This window comes from Vulpes lagopus, chromosome 3 (genome assembly GCF_018345385.1).
Source record: "Vulpes lagopus strain Blue_001 chromosome 3, ASM1834538v1, whole genome shotgun sequence".
Taxonomy (NCBI): domain Eukaryota; kingdom Metazoa; phylum Chordata; class Mammalia; order Carnivora; family Canidae; genus Vulpes; species Vulpes lagopus.
In genome coordinates this window covers 99,300,979-99,327,578 of record NC_054826.1, presented here as the reverse complement: position 1 = coordinate 99,327,578, position 26,600 = coordinate 99,300,979, and the positions used below count along the sequence as shown (strand labels likewise).

Here is a 26,600-nt window from a genome sequence, read left to right as displayed (position 1 = left end):
AAGACAAATCTATGAAACATTAAACCTCATTATCTGTTTGTTTGATCTTTCAATCTTTCTTTCTTTTTTTTTTTTTTTCTTTCGATCTTTCTTGAGGGCCTTGGTTTTGTATACAGTTGTCATCAGTAGGTACAGATTTCTTTTTCTTAGCTGAATTTTTATTGCAATCGATGTGTGGTGTAATGGGTTAACTTAAAGACCATGGGACCAGACTCCTGGGATGTGAATCCCAACTCCTTGCTTCCTGTGTGACCTAGGGTAAATTACTTAATTTCTCTGTGCCTGTTTCCTGGTCTGAAAAATCGAGGTAGGAATAGTATCTATCTTGTTGGGTTGATGTGGTGGATTAAATGAGTTAAGACAGGTAGACCAGGGGCTGGGCCATGGCAAAAGCATCTATACAGCTGCCCAAGCCAGAAACCCAGAGGCCACCCTGTGTGTCTTACTATTGCTACCCTTTGTCCCATGTCCAACCACATTCTGTGGGTTGTACCGAGGGGGAGAGGGGGTCTTTTTCCAATCCTCTCATTTCCTCTCATCTCTATCCTCATCACCTCAGGCCATCACTTCCTGCCTGAGAGACTACAGTGCTCTTCCTCCCCGCTCTTTACTCTGTCCATGTATCTTTTCCAGATAGTGATTTCATTTCCTCTGGATAAAAATACCCAGAAGTGGAATTACTGGATCATATGGCAACTCTATCTTTTTTTTTTTTTTTTTCTGAGGAGCTTCCATATTGTTTTCCACAGCGGCTACACCAATTTACATTCCAATAAAAGTGCACATGGGTTCCCTTTTCTCCATGTGCCATTGACCAATGAATATAAGCAAAATGTGTCTATCCATACAATGGAATACTATTCAAGCTTAAAAAGGAAGGAAATTCTGGCACCTGCTCCAACATGGATGAACCTGGAGGGCACAATGCTGAATGAAGTGAGCCAGAGACAGAAGGACAAATACTGTATGATTCCACCTGTAGTCAGATTTATAGAAATAGAGAATAGAATGGTGGTTGTTGTGTACTGTGGGAGGAGGAATGGGAAGTTAGACAGACTTTCAGTTTGGGAAGATTAAAAAGATCTGGGGGGATTATGGTGATAGTTGCACGCCAACATGAATGTACTTACTATACTTAACCATACACTTAAAAATGATTAGAACGGCAACTTTTAGGGGCGCCTGAGTGGCTTAGTTGGTTAAGCACCTGACTCTTGGTTTTGGCTCAGGTCACGATCTCACAACTGTGAGATCAAGCCCCATGTTAAGCTCCATGCTAAGTATGGAGTCTGCTTCAGATTCTTTCTATCTCCCTCTCCCCCCATCCCCATTCTCTCTCTCTCTCTCATAAATAAATAAATAAATAAATAAATAAATAAATAAATAAATATCAATCTTTTTTTTTGTTGTTGTTGTTGTTGTTATTATATTATTTTTATCTTTATTATTCCCTGCTGTCTTGGAACTGGTGATTTAGTTGAGCAGACTGAGGCCAGGCCACTCCCTTAGCCATCTGAGGTATAAAAATTTATGGAACGCTTCACGAATTTGCGTGTCATCCTTGCGCAGGGGCCATGCTAATCTTCTCTGTATCGTTCCAATTTTAGTATATGTGCTGCCGAAGCGAGCACTCAATCTTTTCTTTAAAGGGCAACTTTATGTTACGTGTATTTTTACCATAATTACACACACACACAAAAGGCAGTTCCTTAGTCACACCAGCCACATTTCAAACATTCAAGCTGTGACCAGTGGCTACCATATTGGATTGTGAAGATAGAGAACATTTCCATCATCTCAGGAAGTTCTGTTGGCCAGCTGTGAGGCCCGGATGTAGTTGAGGAGTTGCTGAGTGTCATGGACCTCCGTGGTTCCTTCTTGTTGATATCATCACCAGGGATGAAGCATGAAGACAAAGGGAGTAAGCATCAAACCCTCCCATGGAGCCTGGTGCTGAGTGAATGGTGCACTCTGGGTTTTCCCATCATCCTCCTGGATGCTTTGAGAGTGAGCTGGACTTGATCACATTAAGCAGAGCCCTAAGCTCTGTGCTCACCTTTTAGAAGACAAAAGAGATGTGTGATCTTACCCACCTTTTAGAGAGATTGTAGCAAGTGCATCCCCCTCCATGTGGTTTCAACACTATTCTCCCTCATTTGTGAACAATGTTCCCACAGCAAAGGCAAATGTGGCGATGAGTTTCAATGAATTGTTTCCTTCATGAGAGTCAAGAACACGAGTCTTCACACTCATCGAATTTGCCCTTCTGGGATCCCTGGGTGGCGCAGTGGTTTAGCGCCTGCCTTTGGCCCAGGGCGTGATCCTGGAGACCCAGGATTGAGTCCCACGTCGGGCTCCCGGTGCATGGAGCCTGCTTCTTCCTCTGCCTGTGTCTCTGTCTCTCTCTCTCTCTCTCTCACTGTGTGCCTATCATAAATAAATAAAAATTAAAAAAAATTATTAAAAAAAAAAAGAAAAAAGAATTTGCCCTTCCTTTTACACTGGGGTTCCTTGAGTATAGAAGGCTGCATCTCAACTACTTTTCTACATCCTGTAGCACCTATTACAGTGCCTGGCACAGAATAGCCATTTGATAAATTTTATTTAAAATTTTTTGATTTTAAAAAAATTGTCTATGTGCCAGGGTTCTTGCCATAAGGGTTGCGATGTCTTACAAAAAGAAAATATTCAATAAAGTAATCACAAATTAGGTGGGAAGAAGGAACCAGGGCCAATAAAATAAAAAAGAAGTGATAACCAGGGACAAAAGAAGTCAAAGGGCAAGTCAAAGATGACACAGTTGTTCTAGCCTCCTATTTGCTTCAGAGCTTCCTGGTGGGCGAAGTGAAAAGGAAGATAAGATCAGTTGTGTCCTTTTCATTGTCAGGGAAGGAAACACATTCATGGCAGACATCTTCCCTTTGCCACTTCAGAACCACTCTCAACTCTTCACACCATTCCTGTCCCAGGAAGAGCTTTGCAGACTATACTAACAGGTTCCTGTACACTTCGGCTTCCTGTACCCATGCAAAGCTCTGGCACGAGATAGAGGAAGAGAGGGGTGTGAGGCTGGATTATTTATCTAGCCCCCCCGCCGCCCCCCCCCCCTGCCACCCCCAGTGCCTTATCCCTTCAAGGTCAAGTTATCTTGGGCTGGCTGTTTCCTCAACCAAACGTCATCCTTCTTTTTTTTTTTTTTTTTTTAAAGATTTTATTTATTTATTAATGAGAGAGACACACACAGAGAGAGAGAGAGGGAGTCAGAGACACAGGCAGAGGAAGAAGCAAGCTCCATGCAGGGAGCCTGATGGGGGACTCGATCCCGGGACTTCAGGATCATGCCCTGACCCAAAGGCAGGCGCTCAACTGCTAAGCCACCCAGGATGACCCTGAAGGTCATCCTTCTGTACCTAACTTTCTCCTCTCCTGTGTTCTGGCAACACCTCCTGCCCCACTCCTTCCAGCCGGGAATGATAACAACTTAGCTGCTGTTATCCACACCTTTGTAAATAGCTCCATTGTAAATAAACCTTCCTAAAATGATCCTATTTTGAGTGTACCATCTGGATCCTGATGGGACCCCGACTGAAACAATATCCATTTCTCATGGGAAGCAAGCTCTTTTTGCCGTAAGTTTGAAAATAAATATCTCATATGGAATGCATTACAGGAGGTAAGGATTGGGGGGTGGTGAACAATGTCCCCACAACAAAGGCAAACATGGCAATGAGTTTCAATGAGTTGTTTCCTTCATGAGAGCCAAGAACATCTCATTCATTCATCCAGCAAATAATCATTGAACTCCTACTATGTGCCCGGTACTGTTCTAGGTGCTGGGGATTACACTAGTGAACAAAATGCAACCCAGTGAAGATAGCTCTGTGAGAGGCTGAGCTACTGTCCCAGTATGTGCACTTTTGAGAGGTAGTTCTCAAACGTCAGCATCTGATCCCTCTGGAAGGCTGCTTTAGACACTAATAGCTGGCTCCACTTCCCAGTTCCTGTTTCAGGAGGTCCAGGCCTTTGCAGCCTAAAAATGTACATTTCTGACACATTCCCAGGTGATACTGATGCTTCTGGTCTGGGGATCACACTGACTTCTGATGCCTAAATCCCAAGACTGGCACACAGAAACCGTCTTGAAATGAGCATATCCTGCAAGTCTTCTATCAGTAATACATTTTCTCCTTGACTTTTGTAGGCCATCTGGGCTGTGTTCTCTAGCCAAAGCTCTGGATACTAAAAATCCCCACTCTTGGGGCACCTGGGTGGTTCAGTCAGTTAAGTGTCTGCCTTTGGCTCAAGTTGTGATCCCAGGGTCCTGGGATTGAGTCCTGAATCAGGCTCTCTGCAAGAACCCTGCTTCTCCCTCTGTCTATGTCTCTACCCCTCTCTCTGTGTCTCTCATAAATAAATAAATAAAATCTTAAAAAATAAGAGAGAGAGAAGGGGCAGAGTTCATAACAGCTATCTTTTAAGGAAAGTTCCTGGAATTTTTAAAAGAGATTTTATTTATTTATTCATGAGAGACACAGATAGAGAGAGAGTCAGAGACACAGGCAGAGGGAGAAGCAGGCTCCCCATAGGGAGCCTGATAGGGACTTGATCCTGGGAATCCAAGATCATGCCCTGAGCCAAAAACAGATGCTTAACTGCTGAGCCATCCAGGTGTCCCAAGTTCCTGGAATCTTAAAATTCATTTGCCACTCAACCACTGAGCCGCCCAGGTCCCCCCCTCTTTGCTCCTTCTTCTTCATCTTTTCTTCCATTTTGCAATCTGGAGTATGAATGTGGTGGCTGGAGTTCCAGCCGCCATCTTGCACTGTGAGGATGGGGCCACAGCCTAGAGATGGTAGAGTGGGAAGCTGGAAGGACTGCCAGGACTGCTTACCCCAGACTTTTTTTTTTTTTTAAGATTTTATTTATTTATTCATGAGAGATAGAAAAAGAGAAAGACGCACACACACACACACACACAAAGACACAGGCGGAGGGAGAAGCAGGCTCCATGCAGGGAACCCAATGTGGGACTTGATCCCGGGACTCCAGGATTACACCCTGGGCTGAAGGCAGGCCCTAAACCACTGAGCCACCCAGGGATCCCCCTACCCCAGACTTTTAAATGAGAAAGGAATAGACTTTTGACTTGTTTAAGGCTCTCTTATTTGGAGGTGGGGGAAGGACACGGTCCCCAGTATTCATAGCTGAACCTAATTCTAACTGGTAACCAGTAATCTGATGAATCAGTCTGGGTTCTTAGTCATAACCACAGAAACTACTCTAATTGGCTGGAGCAGAAAAGGGATGCATTAAAGAGAGTGGGTAACTCAGAATCTCCAGGAAGGCTAAGAACCTGGATTGGAGTCTCCATAGTCAGGAACAAGCCCCAAGCACACTACAGGACAGGTTTAATGGAGACACCACTGCTACAAACAAAGAGTAATCCCTTTGATTCTCTGTCTAGGCATTACATGCAGTGTTGGCCACCCTCCTTCAAAGTGGATATATCTAGTATTCACTTCTGTTTCTAACTTCTGGCTGGGCACCCATGCATTGGTAGAATATAGCTGCAGGGCAGGGCTCTAGCTTCAAAGAAGGCCGAGAAAATGATCATCAGCCTCCCACAGCCATGCTAGGTGGCTAGAAAGAGTGATAAATGGCCACTACAACCATCTCTGGCATTTCCCACAGCTGTTGCCAAACCAGAATCTCAGATAGTGAGATTTGATGTCTGTCTGGTGTATGTCTGCATGAAGGAAACTCTAATGGACAACAGCTTATCTCCAGGACTTAGTCAACAGCACCTTTTAATGCTTTATATTGCCTGTCACTTTGGGTGTAATAAGTCCATGTGTTGCCTCTTGAAATCCCCTGCTCATGCTGAGGAGAAGGATATGCATATGCAGTGACCTTGAAGTCAGGAGCAAATAGTTCCTGACCCAGCAGAAAATTCTCCCTGAAACTCCTACTCCAGAGTTATGGTTTCTTTTTTCCTTATCCCCAAAAGGGTGAGGAACCAAGCTTCATGATCAGGACACAGGAAATATGTCACTGCAAGATTTGGATTCAATGCAGATTCTTCACCCACAAAGTGAGAGCTCTGGGCTCCATGCTTCTCAAGACCCTTCCAGCTCAAACCCATTTTCTAAGGCTTGGTGCTACCGCACTTTCTAAACTTCCTGGGGTCTCTCCAGGAGGCAGGTGTTGCTGACACTAAGCATCAGGAGCCAGAGAACTTTTCTAATTGGCCTCATTTCTGTTTCTATTAAAATGTGTGCTTACTTAGCAATTCTACTTCTGAATATATACCCGTAAGAATTGAAAGTAGGGACAGGAGCCTATATCTGCACACCCATGTTCCTAGCAGCATTATTCACAATAGTCAAAGGGTGGGAACAACCCAAATGTCCATCAACAAATGGATAGATAAACAAGATATGGTCTATCCCTACCATGGAATATTATTCAGCCTTGAAAAGGAATGTTTGACATGTTGCACTAGATGAAAGAAGCCATTCACAAAAGGACAAATATATGATTCCACTCATGTAAGGTACCTAGAGTAGTCAAATTCAGAAAAAAAGTGAAATGGTGGTTGCCAAGGGCTGGGGGGAGGGGGTAGTGAAGAGTTATTCTTTAATGAGGATATAGTGTTTTAGTTTGGGAAGGCGAACAGTTTCTGGAGATGGATGGTGGTGACGGTTACATAGCAATGTGAATATACTTAATGCCACTGAGCTGTACACTTAAAAATGGTTAAAGTGGTACATCCCTATGTTATGTATATCTTACCATAATAATAATTTGAAAATGTCTGCTTGCTCAGAGCTCAGTGTCTTCAAAGATTCTCTCAGCTTGATCTTATGAGCAGGACTAGAGCCGAGTTACCTATTGCCCAAACATCTAATCAGCTCACTTAGTTCATTGATAATTGTAATCAATACAGAGAAAAACAACCAGCCAGCCAGCCCTTCCCCATTCTTATGTAAAGGAGCCGGCACATCTGATGACCTGGAGACCTGGACCCCCTGACTTGTGGAAAGGTACAGATTCCACTTAGTTATTCCAAAATCGAATAGCATATCTTGTCTCCAAACAAGCCAGCTACTGGCTCCAGCTCTCTTTTGAACAGACACATACAGTCAGATTTGAATAAAGACACAGCAAATAACGTATCATCTCCATGCACCTATACCTTGCTCAGAAACAATGCAGAATAGCAAATCGAAAAGCTATCCACCGTCCCCAAACAGCAACAATCTTTCAAGTAAAATTTAAAAAAATACCTGGAACATAGCCAACCATCCCCACCAAAAATAAAACACTCCACTTCCCTCAGCCGATTCAATTATCTCTCTAAAAAAGGGCTTTTTTTAACACCTCCCAGCAGGCAGCAGATTCAGAGTTGGTGGGGATAACAGTGCATAATCAAGCTACCAGAGCCCAAGGTGTAAAATAAAACATGGACTGGCTCGGCCAGGAGCAGCGGTGCCCTAGCACCGTGAATATAAACGTTTAGAAATGGATATTATCATTTTAGTGCCATCTGGAATATTTTCCACGATGTAAAGTATATTAAAAAAAATTCTACATGATTCTCTAATCGTGGTGACAATTGGTGCTATGATGGTGACACAGTCTCTGTCCTTGACATGATATTGCTGAGTTGAGTCTGTAAAATCCACCAGCTTAAAAACAAAAATAAACACACAAAGGAAAAAAAAAGTTTCCTTTTTCCCTATGAAATAACTCAGGCTCATTAGAGAAAGGTGAGAAAATACCAAAAAAAGGGAGGGGGGGAGAAAAAAGAAATAGAAGAGAAGAAACATCCATAGTCCTACCATTCAGAGATAACCACGTTAGTATTCTTATGTTTGGGTGATTTTCTTCTAGTCCTTATGAATATGTATAATACTGATTTGAATATGCATATGAACATGAGATCATGCTGTCTGTTTTTACTTAACATGGCAACATGGCATTTTTCCTTGTTAACATGGTCATTCCCAGGTCTGGTCACATTTGCATTATCCCCTTTCCTGCATTTTAAGGTCTCTGGCTGAATATCTCTTCTGTCTTGCGCTTCCTTGTCTCATCCGGCCTTGCTACAATATAATCTCCCACAATTCAGGCCTCTCTATTGGAGATTCTGTGCTCTGGGCCTGTGCAGGGCCAGGGTCCAGTGGGCGTGGCTGCTGGGTGGCCAGAAGGGCCTGATGTCTTTTCCTGGAGATGCTTTCTTGCAGTATCAGGAAGTTTGCAATGTGTTTTCCCCATAGGAATCATTAGCTTCCATGGTTTATAGTTCCTTAGCCATCTCAATAAGAAGAAAGTCACAGAAGGTTGTCTTCAAAGAATCTGGGGTGTGGTTGAGCAAGACCCAAGTAAGCATAGCACAAACAGAGGAGGACAGAGGTTGTTTTTAGGGATGCCCAGAGATGTTGAAGCTGAAGAGTTGAAGAGCTAGTTGAGTTTTGGAGGGTTTTTTTGGTATTCTCAAGACCTAGGACAGACCTGCCATGTAGGCCCTTCTGCCCCATCCTTCCTTGGGATCTCTCCTATCCCACTTGAGCTGAGTTGAGAGCTTCAGCCCTTCATGTGGAGAGGTGAAGGGCTGGGACAGGGCCAGTCTTCTCCAATGGAAAACAAATATGAGGAAGGAGACTATGGCCATGAGCACAAGTGAAATCCATGGTGGAAAGTCAGCCTCCCTATGAGTCCTTTCATCCTATTGCTGACCAAATACCATCCCACACCTTACCATTCTCCGGGAGAACAAAGATGCCCCAAATCCACGATGGGCATAGCTTATGGGGAATAATGAGAAAATGCACTGGAAATGCCTGCCTGTCACTTGGGACACAGTACATGTCTGAGCATCCTGAGCAGAGTCTGGAATTGTGTGTGGCTTGTCCTGAAAATCCGAGAGAGGGACACACATGTGCCATCCTAAAGAGCCATGGTTCATGGTTGTAACCGGGTATGCCAGGCACAGTGAAAAAGCCTATTTCCAATAAAACCCTGTAATTAAAAAAATAACCACACCTCCCTCTGCTATTAAATAATAAATCCATTGAGTGTTAGAGAAGGAACCACACATTCTGGCTGGGCTTGTTGGCAGGTGGCAGAACCACCCTGAACAGCTTTAAGCACAAACAGGTGGGGCTAAGGGAGGTGCAGGAAGTCACCTGGGCCTCCCTGACTCAGGCCCAGCCACTGGGGTGGAGGGTGAGGGGGTGCTGCTTGTGAGTACAGCACCCTGCTGGGCCCTGAGACTGAAAAGGAGCTACAGGAAGAATTAGGCACCAACCACAAACAGTGGCCTATGGTTTATTATCTAGGTGGTTTTGACCCTAGGTTCTGGGCAGCTGGGTTCTGCAGGAGTCAATTCCTTACCTGTTGTCTTTGGGATGACAAGAAGTGTTTACTTCCCTGGCATTTGGGGGCAGACAGGAAAAAAAAAGGAAAATTGCTCCTTCTAGGTGCCACTTGCTGGGACTCACTCCAGGCACCTGAGATGGGATAGGGCGACATTGCACCGCTACCTCCTCCCTGAGGAGCCTCCCCAAGGATTTCTTCTGCCTCAGAGTTCCCAGGCCCTGCATCCTGAACTTCCTTTGTGGCCCAGTGCCAACGCAGGGCCAGAAGATGCTGTTGCACAGGCTGTTTGGTCCAGGCAAGCCAACAGGCCTCCACCTGGCCCTCCAGCCACTCCAGACCCACATGCCAGTGCCACTCAGGGGAAACTTCCCACTGCCGCCAGGCACCTGCCACCTGACCTGCCCCAGCTGACCTGGTGGGAGCTGATGTGGGAAGCTACCCCAGTAAGTCAGCCTTGGTTTTATAGGCTTGGGGCAAGGGTCCCCTGACTGGCTGGGAAGAGGAGCCAGCCAGGGCTTCCCAAAGCAGTCTCGGCTTTTTGTCCTAGAATACCACCTCCCAGAGAGTGTGGACCTCATATTCGTGTTTATTCCTGTGCTTGGAACATGACCCAACACATCACAGTCTCCTCCTCTAGTTGTCAAATTGTTGTGGAATGATCGGGGAGGAGTAGATGTGAACAGAACATGTGCCCTGCCCTAGAGAAGCTCAGGGTGCCCGCACACCAACCATTATTCCCCAGGACAAGGAGTTAGGAAGATGGCACTGGGCAAGGTGGATGGTTGGCAAGAGGAAGAGTGGCAGTGATCCCAAGGGCAGCTGGGGAAGCCACGTGTTACATCTCTGGAGAGTAGCCTGGGGACCCAGTTGGGCAGTGGTGTCAGATGGGGCCAGAGTAGACGTGGGAAGGAGTCAACCACTGGGTGGGAGAGGGGAAGAAAGCTAAGCCTGTGCCAGATTTCCCTGGAAAAGCTGCCAGCAGGAGTGGATGCAGCTGCCAGGGCCCTGCCTCTGGCTGGCTCGCCCTGCAGACGAGTGACGAACCCATAGCCACTCAGTAATGGCTGATGGAGATCCCGCCAGTGCCAGGCCTTTTAGCAGTGGGGGCACAGCAGGGAATTCAGCAGGCAGGGCTCTCCTCAGGAGATTTCCATTCTGATGGAGGGGAACTGGTGATACACCCACCGGTGAGCATATATACATAAAAGTGTCAGAGAGTGAACGGTGCTCTGAAGGATAATGACCTTGAGTTGGGGTCAGACAGTGACAGGGATGGGTGGCCAGGGAGGACCCTCTGAGGATATCTGGGAGCCAACAAGCAGAGATGTTGGAAGAGGTATTCCAGGTGGAAGCAAGAGCCCAATTCAGGGGGTCCTGAGGAGGAAGCCATGGGGGTGTGTTTGAAGAGCATCCAGGAGGTCAAATCCAGGTGAAAGCCACATACACAGAGGGAATGAACCCAGGGTCCCAGCAAAGCACCACCGCTACCTTGTGTAGTGAGTGGGCTTGCCCTGTGGTCAGAAATGGAAGTGAAGCCCCTTCCCACACCCCCTAGGAGAGAAATGGGAGGGATCAGGGCCCCATCGCACCCTTTCCCAAAGGCAGTCCCACAATTCCCAGGGACTACACTGGACTCTTCCCTTTCCTCATCCAAACTTACTTGCCTTTCCACCGGGCAGTGATAGTTTTCCCTCTGTCGCACAGGAGATGTAACATTAAAAGCCACGCTCCTTCCTCCATCTGGAACTCTATTTCCCTCCTCCCCTAACAAACTACCCCCTGTTCATCCTTGGGATTGTCCCTCAAGTATCACCTCCTCAGAAAAGCCTTCCTTGATTCCCAGGACTGGATCAGGCTGCCTTGTATACCTGCTCTTTACTACCTCTCACTATTACAACAGTGCACTGACAATTGTGTGATCAGCTGTGCAATTTCTGTCCCCGACAGAGCACAAATGCCAAGGTGCAGGGACAGCATTTGTCTTGTCCATCATGGTATGTCCAGTGACACAGAGTTGATGCTGCATAAATACCTGAGGGCCTGGTTCAAGAGCAGCTCCCACAGCACTGGCTGCATTCATAAGGAGAGGCCAATGTTCTTTGCAGAAGCTTGAAATAGTTGAGTTGGTTTCAAGGATCTTCTGATTCTTCTAGAGACCACATGGGTCTGGGAAATGACTAAGAGCAGTGAGCAGCCACAGAAGCGCTGGGTCTGGGCTCTGGATTTGGACTCAGGACATAGGGAGCCACCAAGGAGGCTCTGCAGGGGGAGGCTACCAGGCCCTGCCTTGGTAACTGCGTGCTGGGATGATGAAGCTCCCAGCAGCCCCAAGGACCTGGAAGGATGCCTAGGCCCTGGCTGCTGGGGACACAGAGGCCATGTCTGGCCCCTGGTCTTCATAGTGGGAGGTGATCTTCCACCTACCAAAATTCATATTATGGGACTTTCTCATTTCTCAACATGGGAAGGGATTCAGCTGCTGGGCAGGCTAAAGAGAAAAAAAATGCAAATGTTCATCCCAGGAGGAGATACTGTCTTTCTCATTGGAGAGATTTATTTTATTAAGCAACTACTGCTTTCAGGATAGGATTTGCTTCTCCACCTCCAACTCTTCCCCCACCCCCATTTCTTTCCCCACCAGGGTCTCTCACCCAAGAGGCACACCTCCATAATTTGGCCCACACTTGGGATTCAGAAAAGGCCTTCAATGTATGCTTTTGACATTATTCAGTTTTGATTTTGGGGCTTAGCAAGGACTCTGGAGCCAGGCTGGCTAGGTTAGGATCCTGCTTCTGCCACATGACCTTGGCCAAAGTATTTGACCTCTGTTTTTCAGGTTACTCATCTGTAAAATGGAAACAAGCATTTATGCCCATCACAGAGAGCTATAGGTTGTATAGTTCTGTTTAAAGGAGATGTCTGGGTGGCACCTGGATGGCTCAGTCAGTTAAGTGTCTTATTTTGATTGATTGATTGATTTACAACATTGGATGCACCCCCCTCCCCCAAAGTGGGAGATGGCTCGGGGCTCTGAAAGGCAAACACAGCTGGTAAACTGTCCTTAACTCAGACAGCTTTGGACAGAGGATCTAGAAGGCAATGAAAAGTGAGGACTTCCTACAAAGGCATTTACAAGGACAGTCAGGGATGAGGTATGTGATCTTTGTTGATTGGCAGAGAACTAGGCAGAGTCCGATCTACTATCTGCATGGTCTCCTTACTCGCCTAAGGCTGGAGTAAAGTAATGCAATTACAAAAGGTATTCAAGGCAGCAAGAGGCAATCATAAAGACCCTGTAAAGGGTACCCAGTGGCAAGACCACTAATGTGTGTAACAAGTGGCTCTCTGGGAGGCAAACAGCCCTGATTAGTATCATTTGCCAGTTTCTATGGTTTAAATACTTACACCTTGGTTTATTTCAAGCTAAAGACATGATATCCCTGAAGTTGGAGTTGAGAAGAGGTGCACAATAATACATACAATATAGTATTTCCATTATACAACTATAATATATGTAAATAAGCTCAAAGCATAGATAACAGTAAAATATAGTAAAATCGTGAGACTTGATAGTGGTCACTCTCAATTTCTTCCCACCACCCTTCAGCCCTAGGCAAACACTAACCTAATTTCTGTCTCTATGGATTTGTTTATTCTGGATATTTCATTAAAATGGAGTAATGCAATATATGACCTTTTATGACCACCCTCTTTCACTTAGCATCATGTTTTCAACGTTCATCCATGTTGTAGCTGTTTTGGTACTTCCCTCCTTTATTTTATTTATTTATTTATTTATTTATTTATTTATTTATTTATTTATTCATTCATTCATTCATTCATTCTTTCTTTCTTTTAAGTAGGCTCCTGACCCAGCATGGAGCCCACCACAGGGCTTGAACTCACGACCCTGAGATCAAGACATGAGCTGAGATCAACAGTCAGACACTTAACTAACTGGGCCACCCAGGTGCCCCAGTACTTCCATCCTTTATTGCTGAATAATATTCCATTACAAAGACATACCATATTCTATTGATCCATTCATCAGTTGATGGACATTAGGGTTATTCACAATAGCTAAAAGGTGGCTATTGTGAACAGTGCTGCTGTGAACATTGATCAACAAGGCTTTTTGTGAACATATGTCTTCACTTATATTAGATCTATATCTAGGAGCATGAATATTAGATCGTATGATAACTCTGTGTTTAACGTTTTGAGGAACTGTCAGACTATTTTTCAAAGTGGCTGCACCATTTTATATTCCCATAAGCAATGTAGGAGTTTCCAATTTCTGTGTATTATCACTAGCACTCATGATTATCTGTCTTTTTGATTAGAGCCATCTAATGTGTGAAGTGGTGTTCATTTGCATTTCCCTGATGCCACATGATTTTGAGCATCTTTTCATTTCTTTATTGTATGTCTTGGGAGCAATGTCTACTCCTATCTTTTACCTACTTTTAATTGGATTATTTCTTTTTTCATCATCAAATTGTAAGGGTTTTATATATATATAAAAGATATATATTCTTTAATATATATAAATATAAAAATATATTTAATATTTAATATATAAATATAATAAATATATAATATTTAATATTAAAATATATATTCTTTAAATACAGGTACCTTATCAGATATATGCTTCACAAATACTTCCTTCTATTCTGTAAATTGTCCTTTCACTTCCTTGAGGGTGTTCTTTGAAGCACAAAAGTTTTTCATCCTCTTTTAAAAAATTTTTTTTTAAAGATTTTATTTATTAATGAGAGAGAGAGAGAGAGGGAGAAAGGCAGAGGGAGAAGCAGGCTCTATGCAGGGAGCCCGAAATGGGACTCAATCCCAGGACTCCAGAACCATGTCCTGGGCCAAAGACAGGTGCTAAACTGCTGAGCCACCCAGGGATCCTGAAGCACAAAAGTTTTTAATTTTGATGAAGCCCAATTTATCATTTTGTTGTTGTTACTTGTGCTATTGGTGTTTATAGCTATGAAACCATCACCGAAAACATGAAGATTTATACCAATGTTTTCTTTTGAGGGTTTTGTGTTTTTTTTTTTTTTTTAAGATTTTATTTTTTCATGAGAGACACAGAGAGAGGCAGAGACGTAGGCAGAGGGAGAAGCAGGCTCCCTGCAGGGAGCCCAATGCAGGACTTGATCCCAGGACCCTGGGATCACAACCTGAGCCAAAGGCAAATGCTCAACCACTGAGCCACGTAGGTGCCCCAAGTTTTATGGTTTTAATTCTTATATGTAGGTCTCTGATCCATTTTGAGTTAATTTTTGCATATGGCATGAGGGGGGTTTGTCTTCATGCTTTTCATATGAATTGCTTCAGCACCATTTGTTGAGAAACTAATATTTCCCATTGAGTTGTATTGGTACCTTCTTGAATATCAATTGACTACAAATATTTAGGTTTATTTATAGACCCTCAGTTATATTATTTGTTCTATATGTCTATTCTTATGCTAATATCACATTGTTTATTCTAGCTTTGTAATCAGGAAAGGTCAGTCCTCCAACTTTGTTCTTTTTTTCAAGATTGTTTTAACTATTCTGGGCCCCTTGAATTCTAATATGAGTATTAGTATCAGCTTCTCAGTTTCTGGAAAGAAGCCAGCTGGAATTTGATGGGGATGGCATTGAATCTGCAAATCATTTGGGGAATATTGCCTTCTTAACGATATTAAATCTTCAGATCCATGAACATGGGATGTCTTCCATTTAGTGAGATCTTCTTTAATGTCTTTCAATCAACCTTTAATTATTTAGACATGGTTCCCATTAGCTCCTTGAACATATTTGTAATAGTTTATTTATTTATTTTTAAATTAATTTTTACTAGGTTTCTATTGATTTAAATTTTATCTATTAAGTCCACCTTCTCAGCTTCTTCATGGAAAGTTTTTCCTTACTGTTTTTTTATTCTGTTTGTGGAGCATACTTTCCTGTTTATTTTTGTGTCTTCCAATTGTTTTTTTTTTTTTTTTTTAAACTGGACATTTAAAATCTCACTATGGCAACTCTGGAAACCACCTTTCCCTAGTATCTCTTGTCCCCAGAATTTGTTTTGTGGTTGCTGTTGTTGTTGCAAGAACTGCTGCTGTCACCATTTGTTTGTTTAATTACTTTCCTGGGCTAATTCTGTAAAGTCTATGTTTTTTATTACATGTGGCCACTGAAGTCTCTGTTCAGCTAGCTTAAAGCTTGTATGTAGTTAATGATTATACGAAGATTTTCTTAAATGTCTTGAATCAGTATGTCTCCTAAATTTTCCTAAGAGTCTCTGTATGTGTGTTATGGCATGCCTGCAATGTTTTGCTGCTTAAAATCCTGTCCTAGCCTTCACTTCTAGCTTGCGAGGAGCCTCAAGATCAGCCAGGAATGAGTAATTTAGGCCTTCTCGTGTCTTTCCTGGGCCTGTGCACAACCTTGCACATACACACAGCTTTCTAGATTTCCAGGAATTTGTTGGAGCTTTTCAAAGCCCCCATTGATACTTCATTCCCTAATTTTTTCTTTTAAGTTTTTGATCAGCCAACAGGTATTACTGGTTCAGGAAGCTGCATTGTTAAACAAATACCACCGATTATTTTCAACAAACTGGGAAAAGGGTTGTTTGCACTAAGGGAGTTCTGAGTCATGTCAAATAAAGACAAGTCCTGAGAATGGTGCCTTTTTAGGCACCATTTTAGATGCTGCCTGATGGGTGAAACACTGTCAGTTCTCTGGGGATACAGCTTTTGGGCAAGCCTCAAACCTGTTTCCTCCTGCAGCTGGTAGGCTGCTCATTTTCACAGTTACTGTGGTTTTGAGGCTGTTGCTTTTTAAGACTACCATGGAAGTGGGGGGGAGAAGAATGGAAATACAACAAATTAAAATGCCACAAAGCTCAAAGTTTTTACTGAGTTCAGCCATTTTTATTTAATAAATACTCCTTGTGTTGTTGCAAACCTTTGGCTAATTTCTAGAGTTTGAAGAAGTTGATTTTGAATGTTTTTGCCAGTGTTCTCATAGCTTTTCATTCTGGAAGTGCTTCTCCTATTACTTTGTTTGTTTGTTGTTGTTGTTGTTGTTTTGGGTTTTTTAAAGATTTATTTAATTATTTTAGAGAGCAGAAAGGGGCACAGGAAGAAGGAGAGAGAGAATCCTCAAGCAGACTCTTTGCTGAGCATGGATCCTGACTCGGGGCTCAATCCCAGGACCCTGAGATCATGACCTGAGCTGCCGCTTAAACGATTGAGCCTCTCAGGCACTGTGTTACCTTTGTTTTTAATATAATTTATTTGTCAGTGTATACAATTTAATTTTTAACAATGGCTGTGTCTAACAACTGGCATGCAAAGTTCCTGAAGATTTAACAATTGGCTCTCATGAGCCCATATCAGCTAGTTCCAGTACACCACTGACAGAAGACTCATGGATGCACCCAGCTCAGCCCTGCAAACATTTAGAGTATCTGCTGGACGCCAGACCTCCAGAGATGCACATATATCCAGTACTAAACTGACTCCATATCCCTCAGCATTTAGCCCTCAGTGAGAGCTTGCTGGCAGGACCAGCAAGGCCAGTAGGATTGTCCAAGTGATGACTTGGTATGGAAGAAAAATTGGAAAAGGCTGAGCACAGGTGAGAACAGCTATAGGAACACACTGCAAGATATTGTTTCCAAGTTTAGGGATTTAATCCCAAATTGTGCCAGAGGCTATTTTCTGATTCCTAGGTTGAAACCAAACAAAGCAAACAGGTTTTCAATTGCTTTGTAAATTCTCTAACTGGAAATCTTCAAAAGAAGCACTGGCAAAGGTATGAGTGGTGAGGTGGATGATAGGGTAAACGTTTCCATTAGATGAGCTCTGAGGAATGTGTACCTTAACTCCTGCTCTGTGAAGTGGGAAAAAAAGTATTTTTAAAAACTTTTTCTTTTGTTCAAATAATAATGAAATCTGCTTTGGGATTGCGGTCTGACATTTTGCTGTTGGGGTGCACTTTAATTATGATTAACAACCACAAGGATTACGAGGCAGGGCCTTGCTTGGGCCAGCATTGCTGCAAAAAAGCATAGTGACTTCTCCTGACACACAGCATGAGCATTCCCTGGCTTCCTCAAACTCAAAGTCTGGAGCTTCCTGATAGAAGTCGAAGCACAACAGGGTGATTGTATCTCTTCTCCAGAACTTTGCCTACCTCCCCTTTCCCAAACAGAGATCAGCAGACAGGCAGGGACACTTCAACTCAGTGTTTCACATTCCACCTACTTGTTTACTTAGGTGTTTATTGGCTTGCCTTAATCATTCCACAAATATTCCCTAGGGCATCGTCTGTGTGTCTAATGCCGGTTTAGCACTGCAGAGAGCTGACATTTAGAATGGACATTTGAGGAGTTTGGAGAACTGGGCTCCCCTGCTGGCAGTTTATAGAGCTCCATCTGATAAGATTCAAATCAGTCCTCATGCACAAACTGGTACAAGTACATTCTCCAGAAAAGTCCAGCATTTTCCCATCCTCCAGGCCTTTATTTTGTTAATTCTGCCTGTAAGGTGCTTTCTCTACATTTTCTGCAGGACTATGGTCTCTCCTTACCTATTGGCTGGACCTTGTCTCTTGGTGGGGAGAAGTTGGCACCTGGGAGTACCCAGCCCCAGGACCAGGGACTATTCCTTTAGGAAACAACTACTCGGAACCAGGCCCTGTGCCAGCCCCCGGGGATACTCCCACTGACATGGGCACAGTTCTGTCCTCAGGGAGCCTACAGTTCCAGGAACAATGAAATAGGGCAGCTGGGATAGCAGCCTGTCTGGGGCCGGGGTGGGGCACGAGGAGACGTCAATCATTTCTCCTGGCTGGGCGGGGCCTTCTGAGATGACGTCATCCTTTAGGTGACTCTTGACAGTGGAGTGTGCCAGGTGGCCAAGAGAGGAAGGGCACTCTTGGCAAAGGGACCATCCTGAGTTCAGGAGCCGAGTCAGTAGGTGTGAGGGGAGAGCCATTCTATTCCTGTTGAATCGAAATGAAAGCCCAAGTATCCTTGATGGCTGATAGGATGTGTAGGTCAACTTAAGAATGGCCTAAAATGTCTATGACAGGTAAAAAAGGAAGACAAAATAGGCTTATTTCTGCTCATTTTAAAATATTGGAAAAAAATTCGGGTGGATTCGGAATGCTTTTTATTGTCTCCTTTGTACTTCCCTGTATTTTAAAAATTAAAATAATTGTCTGCATTACCTGCTGCCCACGCACTCCTCCGTCTGCAGGGGGCGCACCGGCGGCCACCCTCCCTCTTTCAGGGTGGTGGGCGGGGCCTCTCCGGCCGGTGTGGAACTGACGATTGGCTGGCTGGGCTGTTCGTCACGGCATCCCGCCCCCGCCCTACGTCACATGACGCAGCCCATCATGGCGGTAGGATCGCGTCTGCTCTGGCCCGCGGCTCCGCAGGGCTGCTGCCGTTGCTGCTGTTGAGGGGTGGCGGCGGCGGCGGCGGCATAGGCGGGCGGGCGGGAAGGATGGTGTTTCTGTGGTCCGAGCGGCGGGTGCGGACCAGGAGCCAGGTTGAGGTTTGGCCGAAGCGACCTGTGCTCTGGAGCAGCCGGCGCGGGTGCCGCTGAGGCAGGCAGGACCGACTGACGGACAGACCGACGGAAGGCGACCCGAGAGCCGGCCCCGGGGCCGCGCCGTGGCGAGATGCCGGGGCCGCCGGCATTGCTGCCGCTGCTGTTGCTCCTGGCCGCCGGCAGTGCCGGGGCCGCGCCACTTCCGCAAACAGGTGCAGGTGAGCAGGCCAGCTGCAGGGACCGGGCTGCGGGAACCCAGGCTGCGGGGCCACTGCGACGGGGGTGGCGGGGGAGGAGGCGGGGCGGGCCCGGTCCAGCGTCGGCGCCGAGAAATCGGAGGGCCTGCCGGGGCGGGAGGCCCGGGGACGCGAGCGATTAGGGAGGTTTCTGCCGCAGGGGCGTGGGGTGGGGGAGCGGGCAGCCTCTCCGGGGCCGAAGCGGGGGCGAGGCGATGCGGTTGGGGCCGAGAAGGACGGCGAGCCGGGTGGCATGGCAGCGTCGACCCCTCCCCATGTAGGCTGCGGTACCAGCCCTGAACCTGTTGCCCGAAGGTCCTCAGCCTACATCCCTTTCTGGCAATTCTGCTTCCATTTCAGATGTCACCTGCCTCCTGTGCGTTTCTCACCTCTTATAATAAGAACCGTTTGTTAGCCCTAATCCTCCTTAAATGCAAATGACTTGGTGAGATGTGCGGAGTTTTTCTTCGCTCCCTGCAACTTGTTCTGAAGTTGTAAATTGATTTTAGACGCTGTGCTTTTTATTCGGATTGAATCTCTGGGGATGGGAAGGAAACAAGTCTGTAAATATTTTCTATTTTAGGAAGCCAGTGATTAGAGTAGCAGCCTTTGAATAACTATTGACAGAATGGCCCAAGGGTGATTGAAGTTTCTATTTTAGCTACGTCAGTCTGTGATTTTTTTTCTCCCCATTTTTTTCGACATCGTTTTCAGTTGTGGTTTATTTTCCTAGATAAAACTTTACCTTAGGAATGCGTCCTTAGTTGGGTCTTTTTTTTTTTTTTTTTTTTGCTTAAAAAAAAATCTGGGTTAAAATCTAGTGCTTATCTTTAATAAGGAGAGACTGAAACTTCATAGAGTCATGAAATTTTAGAATTGGAAGAGACCTTAAAGAAAATTGAGTCTGATGTCTTTGTTTTGCAGTTGAAGATACTGAGGTCCTGAGGGTCAAATGACCTACCCAAGGTGACACAGCTAAATTGTAGGTGGAGCCACATCTAATACCCAGGTTTTAGATTCCCCTAGTTGTGTGATTTTTCCACTTCTCATTTCAAGACTTGTAAGAGTTTAGGCATACTCTTGACGTTAAGAATTATTTTTAAATGAAATTCACTGGGTACACAATGTGGAAGGTGTCTTACCCAGTAATGACAAACACATCTACAATGAAAGTTATATGTAATTGTTTCAGAGCTACACCAGATTATGTCTTTGAGTGCTGTTAGTTGAGTTTTAACTGTTATCATTGTACCATGTAACATCTAAGTTATTGCCACTGCCTTAGATCAAATATTTGTTAGGTGAATTCTGTTTTCTGATCTGGTAGATAAGGAAAGTGAATATTATTAGGAGGGTTTGCAGTAACAGAAAGTACTCGGGAAGTTGTAAAAGACTGTATGGAAAGATGTTGATGTTGATATTGAAGGAAACTATATGGTAAAATTGAAAATTAGCACTAGAGTAAGATAGTGGATAAAGAGTCTTCAGTGAAGGGATTCAAGAAGTTTCCAGATGACTTTGCACTTAAATTTTTATATTTTTTGAAAAACGGATTCTATGTGAAAACCTATGGAAATGTGTCTGCCTATAAACCTCTTGACATGATTTTTATTCCATTCTTTCACTATTTTATGGAGTTGTGAATCATAAAATCCGAGGGTTTTCCGGAGCATTGTAAAACATAAATAATCAAGAAAATCTGTAAATAGAAATACCAAATTTTGGCATTAATAAGACAAATATTTGGTGATGTATAGCTGCTTTTGGCAGATTTTCTCTTCATATTCTGTTGCTTAGAACGTATGTGATTAGACATGTGGCATATGAATGATAGGTACCTAAGGTTAAATTCTGTGGAAAAGATGCACAATCACACATAGATTTGGGGGTTTGTATTACCGTCCAAAAGAGACGATTAATCCTGGTTATGGAGATGGATTCTTGATGAAGATGTATTAGGCCAAGGAGAATAAAGAAACATTTGAGCTAATCCTGGGAAGTGATCTCACTGGTTAAGAAGGAGGAACCCCTCTTGAACATAGATGCTAGGTAAAAGAGCAGTTAAATGTTGAAAACATAGTAACTCTCGAGCCTTTGATTATCTGAGGGACTGGCCATTTTCAAATTAAGGACAGATGCATCACATAGTATTTTTTTTATCTCCTTGGCATTATTCTTTCTACTTAAATTTTAAACTGGTTTCTCCAGTGCCTTGGAGAAAGCATGGCTTATCAAAAATAGGTTGGAAAAAATACTTGGATTTTATTCTTTGCCAGTCCATTTGCATGGGGAAAGAAATGAGGCAGTTAACTAAAATTAAGCCAAAATTCATTTCTAGGTTCGGAAGTTGAAAAGGATACTTACATATTCGGTCATAATTAAGCTTTGTAAATATGTGGATTGCCTTTGTCTATCAGGCAAGAAGGCCTTTCTTTCTTTCTTTCTTTCTTTCTTTCTTTCTTTCTTTCTTTCTTTCAGGTTTTAATTTTAATTCCTGTTCGGTAACATACAGTGTTATATTAGTTTCAGGTGTACAAGGAAGGCATTTCTTGCTTGAACTTTATTTTGGACCTCTCTTTATTGCTCTGGGGGTTGTTTATGCCCTCTTTGGGGGCCTCTTCCTGAGAATGTATATTTCTGCAATGGCCTTTGTTAGGTAGATGGAGATCTTGTTGGTCCTCACTAGGAAGCTTACATAAAGGGAGAAAGTCCACTGTTTTCACACACAGTTAAGTTACTAAACTAAGGTTACAGTTGAGAAATTATTTTCTCCAGGTCATAGTTATGAGATCATTCTTCTCTTAGAAAACATTTACGTACCTTTTATATGATTCTTAGGATTCAGATCATAAAGAAAGATCTTCTGTTTGTATTTGTGAAGGCATTCCTTTAAGTCCACAGTTTGTTATTAATATTAGGATAGTGGTTAGACAAGGAAACCCACTTCTATTGTTCTGTGGCATATTAGGTCACCGAGGACAGAGGAAGCTTTTTAGCAGTTCCAGATAAAGGAGCTCACGGAAGTCTGTGAAGCCGGTGGGACTCAGCTACTTATTAAACAGCAGCTTGTGAAACCGGGGCTCTGGTTTTAGGTTAAACAAACAGACTTGGATCTTGAAAAAGATTCTGCAGTAAAGGAAGTGCTTTCTAAAAGTGTGAATTTTTGTGTTTATTTCAATAGCTTCTGGGAAATAAAAATGATTTTTAACAGACTTCCCATGCAGATGATTTCAGGATTTCTGGCTGTAAGGCCTGAAATTTGATTTCGGTCAGCAATGTTGTGGTTGCTCTTAGTCGGTAGTGTTTTGGGGTTAACTAAATATGTTCATTTGCACAGTAATAGGAAGTCTGTACAAAAGTCTTGTTGCTGATCAGCACTGAAGTTATCAAATCCCTACACTTTTGCTGATATCAATGTGCTGACTCTTCATGCAATTCTCCTAAAATTTAGAGTCCTTGGGCTTGCTGTATCACTTGAATAGCAGCTGTATATATCATAAAAAAGACTTTGTAATGAAAATGAAATTTATTGTAAGGGGTGGCCAGGGTTCTGCAACAAATGAGTCCTCAAAAAAATCCTTGTAGGTGGATGTATCAAAAGAAGCCAACCTTTCAGTCCCGTTAAGAATGAAAGTTGTGAACCAGTCACGGGAGTGAGTGTTCTGGACAGAGCTTGGACTTTGGAGAATGTCTGTGGGGGAGGCCACCCCTTGCCACTTCAATAGTATTGAGACCTTGGGCCAGTTACTTGACCTCTTCAAGCTTCACAGAACTCAGCTCAGAAAAAGAATGGTGATATTTTCCCTAAGGGTTGTGGGAAGGTGAGGAGGTCGTGTCATGTATGCCATGCCTGCTATGTTAGGCTTCTTCATTGCTTCGGATTTCCTTGTAAAATTGGTGGGTTACCATGGAATTGACTAATGGTAAGTGGTATAGTTCATAGAAGGAACTCAAAGGTAGCTGCTTATCATGGCATGCCTAGAATTTACTGGATTTAAAAACCTTTGTTACTTAAAATAACTTGTTATATGATGGGTGAAGAGGAGATCCTTCCCAGAGAAATCTGGCTTATTTAAGGATAATGCATAGGCTGGTATTGTTACTTCTTGAAATTCATAATGTTGAGGAATTGTGCTAGAAATTTTTAGGATGATCTGGATTAGTCCACTTTTATGTAATAAACCTGTTTTTAAATGTCAAGATTATTAAAGCTCTTGCATGTGAACATTTTCTGGTTTTAATGTACTTAAAGGAACTACAAGCAATGTAGGTCTAGTTGATCTCAAACAAAAACTGTACTTGAATAAAGCATCCCTGAAAACAGCCTGCTAAACTGGGCCCTTAGAAAGTATCATTTGGAGGTATGAATATGACTGAATTGCTTCCTCTCTTTCTTTTAAAGCTATATATTTTTGTAGTCTTCTAGCTGTGCCTTACTCTTCTTTAAAGGTTTATTTATTTTATTTTATTATTATTTTTAAGTCTATTTAAGTAATTTCCACACTCAATGTGTGGCTCAAACCCACATTAAGATTAAGATCAAGAGGCGCAAGCTCCCCTGACTGAGCCAGCCAGGCGCCCCTTAAGAGGTTTGTTTATTACTCAGGCATGAGGAAAGGAATATTAGAAAGAGGAAAAGGTGTACAGATGCCCCTGGTCTAAAACAGACTGCTATCTAGGGTCGTTTCTGGATTTGATTTTCAACTTTTCTGTAAATCTTCATATGAAGACAATGTAAGAGAAAGCTGAAGAAATATGGTAAAATCAGTGATTCAGAGCAAAATATTGGAGTGAAGTATTTTTAAATTGTTAGCAAGTGACTAATTTGGAACGGTGCCTTGGCATTACAGTTATTTGCCACAAAGAACAGGCATATCAGAAAAATAACCTCAGTATTAAAAAAAAAAAAAAAGTGTTTTTTTCCCCAAAGGTTAGCACAATGCGGAGGTTCCAGATTTCATTTGACTTTATTGTGATTCAAATGGGAAAAATGAGAATTGTTGTTGCCAAATGCCTCAGGTACCCGAAACCATAGCATGGGGAGCACCTCTCATTCTCCCTGGCCCATCTGGGGCTAAGCCAGTGCTCTGCTGCTCTTCCCCCACTACAAAAGAGTGACTCTGTACTCTTCTACCCTCCTGGGGCTTGGAGGATGGTGATGGCACACCTTTTATTTTTGACAGTTTGGCAGATTTTGCGTTTTATCATATGTGTTTGTTTATAAGGCCTCAATTATCATCAAGTCAGATAGGCACACCAAGACTATGTGCCATGGCGGGCTAGGGTAGACTCTGGCCTCTGGCATCTGAATGTAATTTGGGAAGCATTAGTCAGTCCCAATTGATGCAACCAGATTTCTGCTATAGGGCATCTGGGGTCCCTGCCTCCCCTCTCCACCTTTGTGGCACTTTAAGAGCGAAATTAATCTGCTTCTTATTTGTAAATTATCTTCAGCTCTCCATATAGTCTCCATGTGTTGTCTGGCTCTTCCAACACATATGTGCTGTTGTCAGTTTCTTTCTGTTCTTTTCACCTCTTTGCAGCCCCAGCCTCCCTACCAAGACCTTTCTTCTTGCCCAGATCCTAGAGATCCCCTCCCCCAATGAACTCCTACTAGAGTGTTTGCATGTAGAACAAGAGGTTCTGTAAGGTGTGGGATGAAAACATTGGAGCCTCAGTTTTTATTTATTTTCATTCTGTTCTTTAAACATTTTCACTTATATGACTTTTTAAGGTACAGAATATACTGGCACACTAACATTATGCTTTGTAAATCAGTGTGCATGAAATGGAAGGAATGCAAAGAAAATTTACTGATGGGCTCTGATTAGAAAAGGTTTGGATTGGCTGTACCAGTCTACCATTTGCATTTAGCAAATACCACTGGTTTCTTTAAGCCTCGTCCCTTCACCGGACTACAAGGACTGTGTCCTATATCCTTGCTATTTCTGGTGTTTGCATGATATCTCACAGGTGTGGACACTCAGGCAAAGTTTGTGGGGTGAGGATGGTACCAGAGAACGAAGTTCACAGACCAGTACTCCAGAGAGTTTGTGAGCTAAAAGGAGAGGATATAAGTTTGGAGCCTCTCATTCTCTTGCAAACTTCGCTTTTTTATCCAGCCATAGGCCATTGCCTGGGCTTTATAGTTGTCTTGATTGATTGATTGACTTAAAGATTTTATTTATTTATCATGAGAGACACAGAGAGGAGGCAGAGACACAGGCAGAGAAGCAAGGCTCCATGCAGGGAGCCTGACGTGGGATGCGATCCCGGGTCTCCAGGATCATGCCCCGGGCTGAAGGCGGCGCTAAACCGCTGAGCCGCCCCCCCCCCCCCCCCCCCCAGCTGCCCTAGTTGTCTTATTTTTAATAATAAACCTTCTCTTTTAGGGCACTTTTAGATTTACAGAAAAATTGCAAAGATAGTACAAAGAGTTCCTGCATATCCATTACCCAATTTTCCCTCTTAACACCTTACATTTGTGTGGTAAGGAGCCAATTCTAATTAATACATTATTTTTTTATTTTTTATTTTTTATTTTTTATTTATGATAGTCACACACAGAGAGAGAGAGAGGCAGAGACATAGGCAGAGGGAGAAGCAGGCTCCATACACCGGGAGTCCAACATGGGATTCGATCCCGGGTCTCCAGGATTGCGCCCTGGGCCAAAGGCAGGCACCAAACCCCTGTGCCACCCAGGGATCCCTAATTAATACATTATTATTAACTGAAGTCCATACTTCATTCATATTTTTAAAAATATTTTATTTATTCATGAGAGACACAGAGAGAGAGAGGCAGAGACACAGGCAGAGGGAGAAGCAAGGCTCCATGCAGGGAGCCCGATGTGGGACCCAATCCTGGGACACCAGGATCATGCCCTGACCTGAAAGCAGACACTCAGCTGCTGAGCCACCCAGGCATCCCTTCATTCATATTTCTTTAGCGTTTCCTTAGTGTCCTTTTTCTGTTCCAGGATACTACATTGGATTTAGTTGGCACATCCCCTTAGGCTCCTTTGCTGTGTTCCCCTTTTTTAAATGATCTTGGCAGTTCTTGAGGAGTTTGATGTTCTTCTCATTGATTAGGCTGGGGTCCTGTGTTTCTGGAAGGAAGACCACAGAGGCAAAGTGCCAGTCTAATCACATCATGTCAGGAGTACATGCTTTCAACATGACTGGTTTGGCAGCTTTCTTTACTGTAAAGTTTCTTTTTCTTCCCTCCTCCATGGTATATATAGCCCACATTTAAGAGGTGGTGAGTTATGCTCCACTTCCTGGCCAAGTACCTATATATTTTATATGGTATTCTTTGGTATGGGAGATTTAACTCATCTTCCTCATTAATTTTCTTACTCAATTATTTATATTAGAGTGGACACACAGATATTGATTTTACATTTGGGGTTATAATC

The 26,600-nt window shown here is 43.5% G+C and overlaps 1 protein-coding gene and 1 non-coding gene across 2 annotated transcripts in view; one reads left to right on the top strand and one right to left on the bottom strand.

Moving 5' to 3' along the window:
* Positions 1–1,524: 1,524 nt before the first annotated feature.
* Positions 1,525–1,631, bottom strand: LOC121488431. Its single transcript, XR_005987060.1, has one exon. It is a non-coding gene; the product is annotated as a U6 spliceosomal RNA (small nuclear RNA).
* A 17,141-nt stretch (positions 1,632–18,772) lies between these two features.
* Positions 18,773–26,600, top strand: part of LMTK2 (lemur tyrosine kinase 2) — an 83,494-nt gene continuing 75,666 nt past the window's right edge. Inside the window, exon 1 of the mRNA XM_041748088.1 lies at positions 18,773–19,164. Within this exon, the coding sequence (XP_041604022.1) occupies positions 19,077–19,164 (88 nt within the window). The 5' untranslated portion in view covers positions 18,773–19,076. The remainder of the gene's footprint in view (positions 19,165–26,600) is intronic.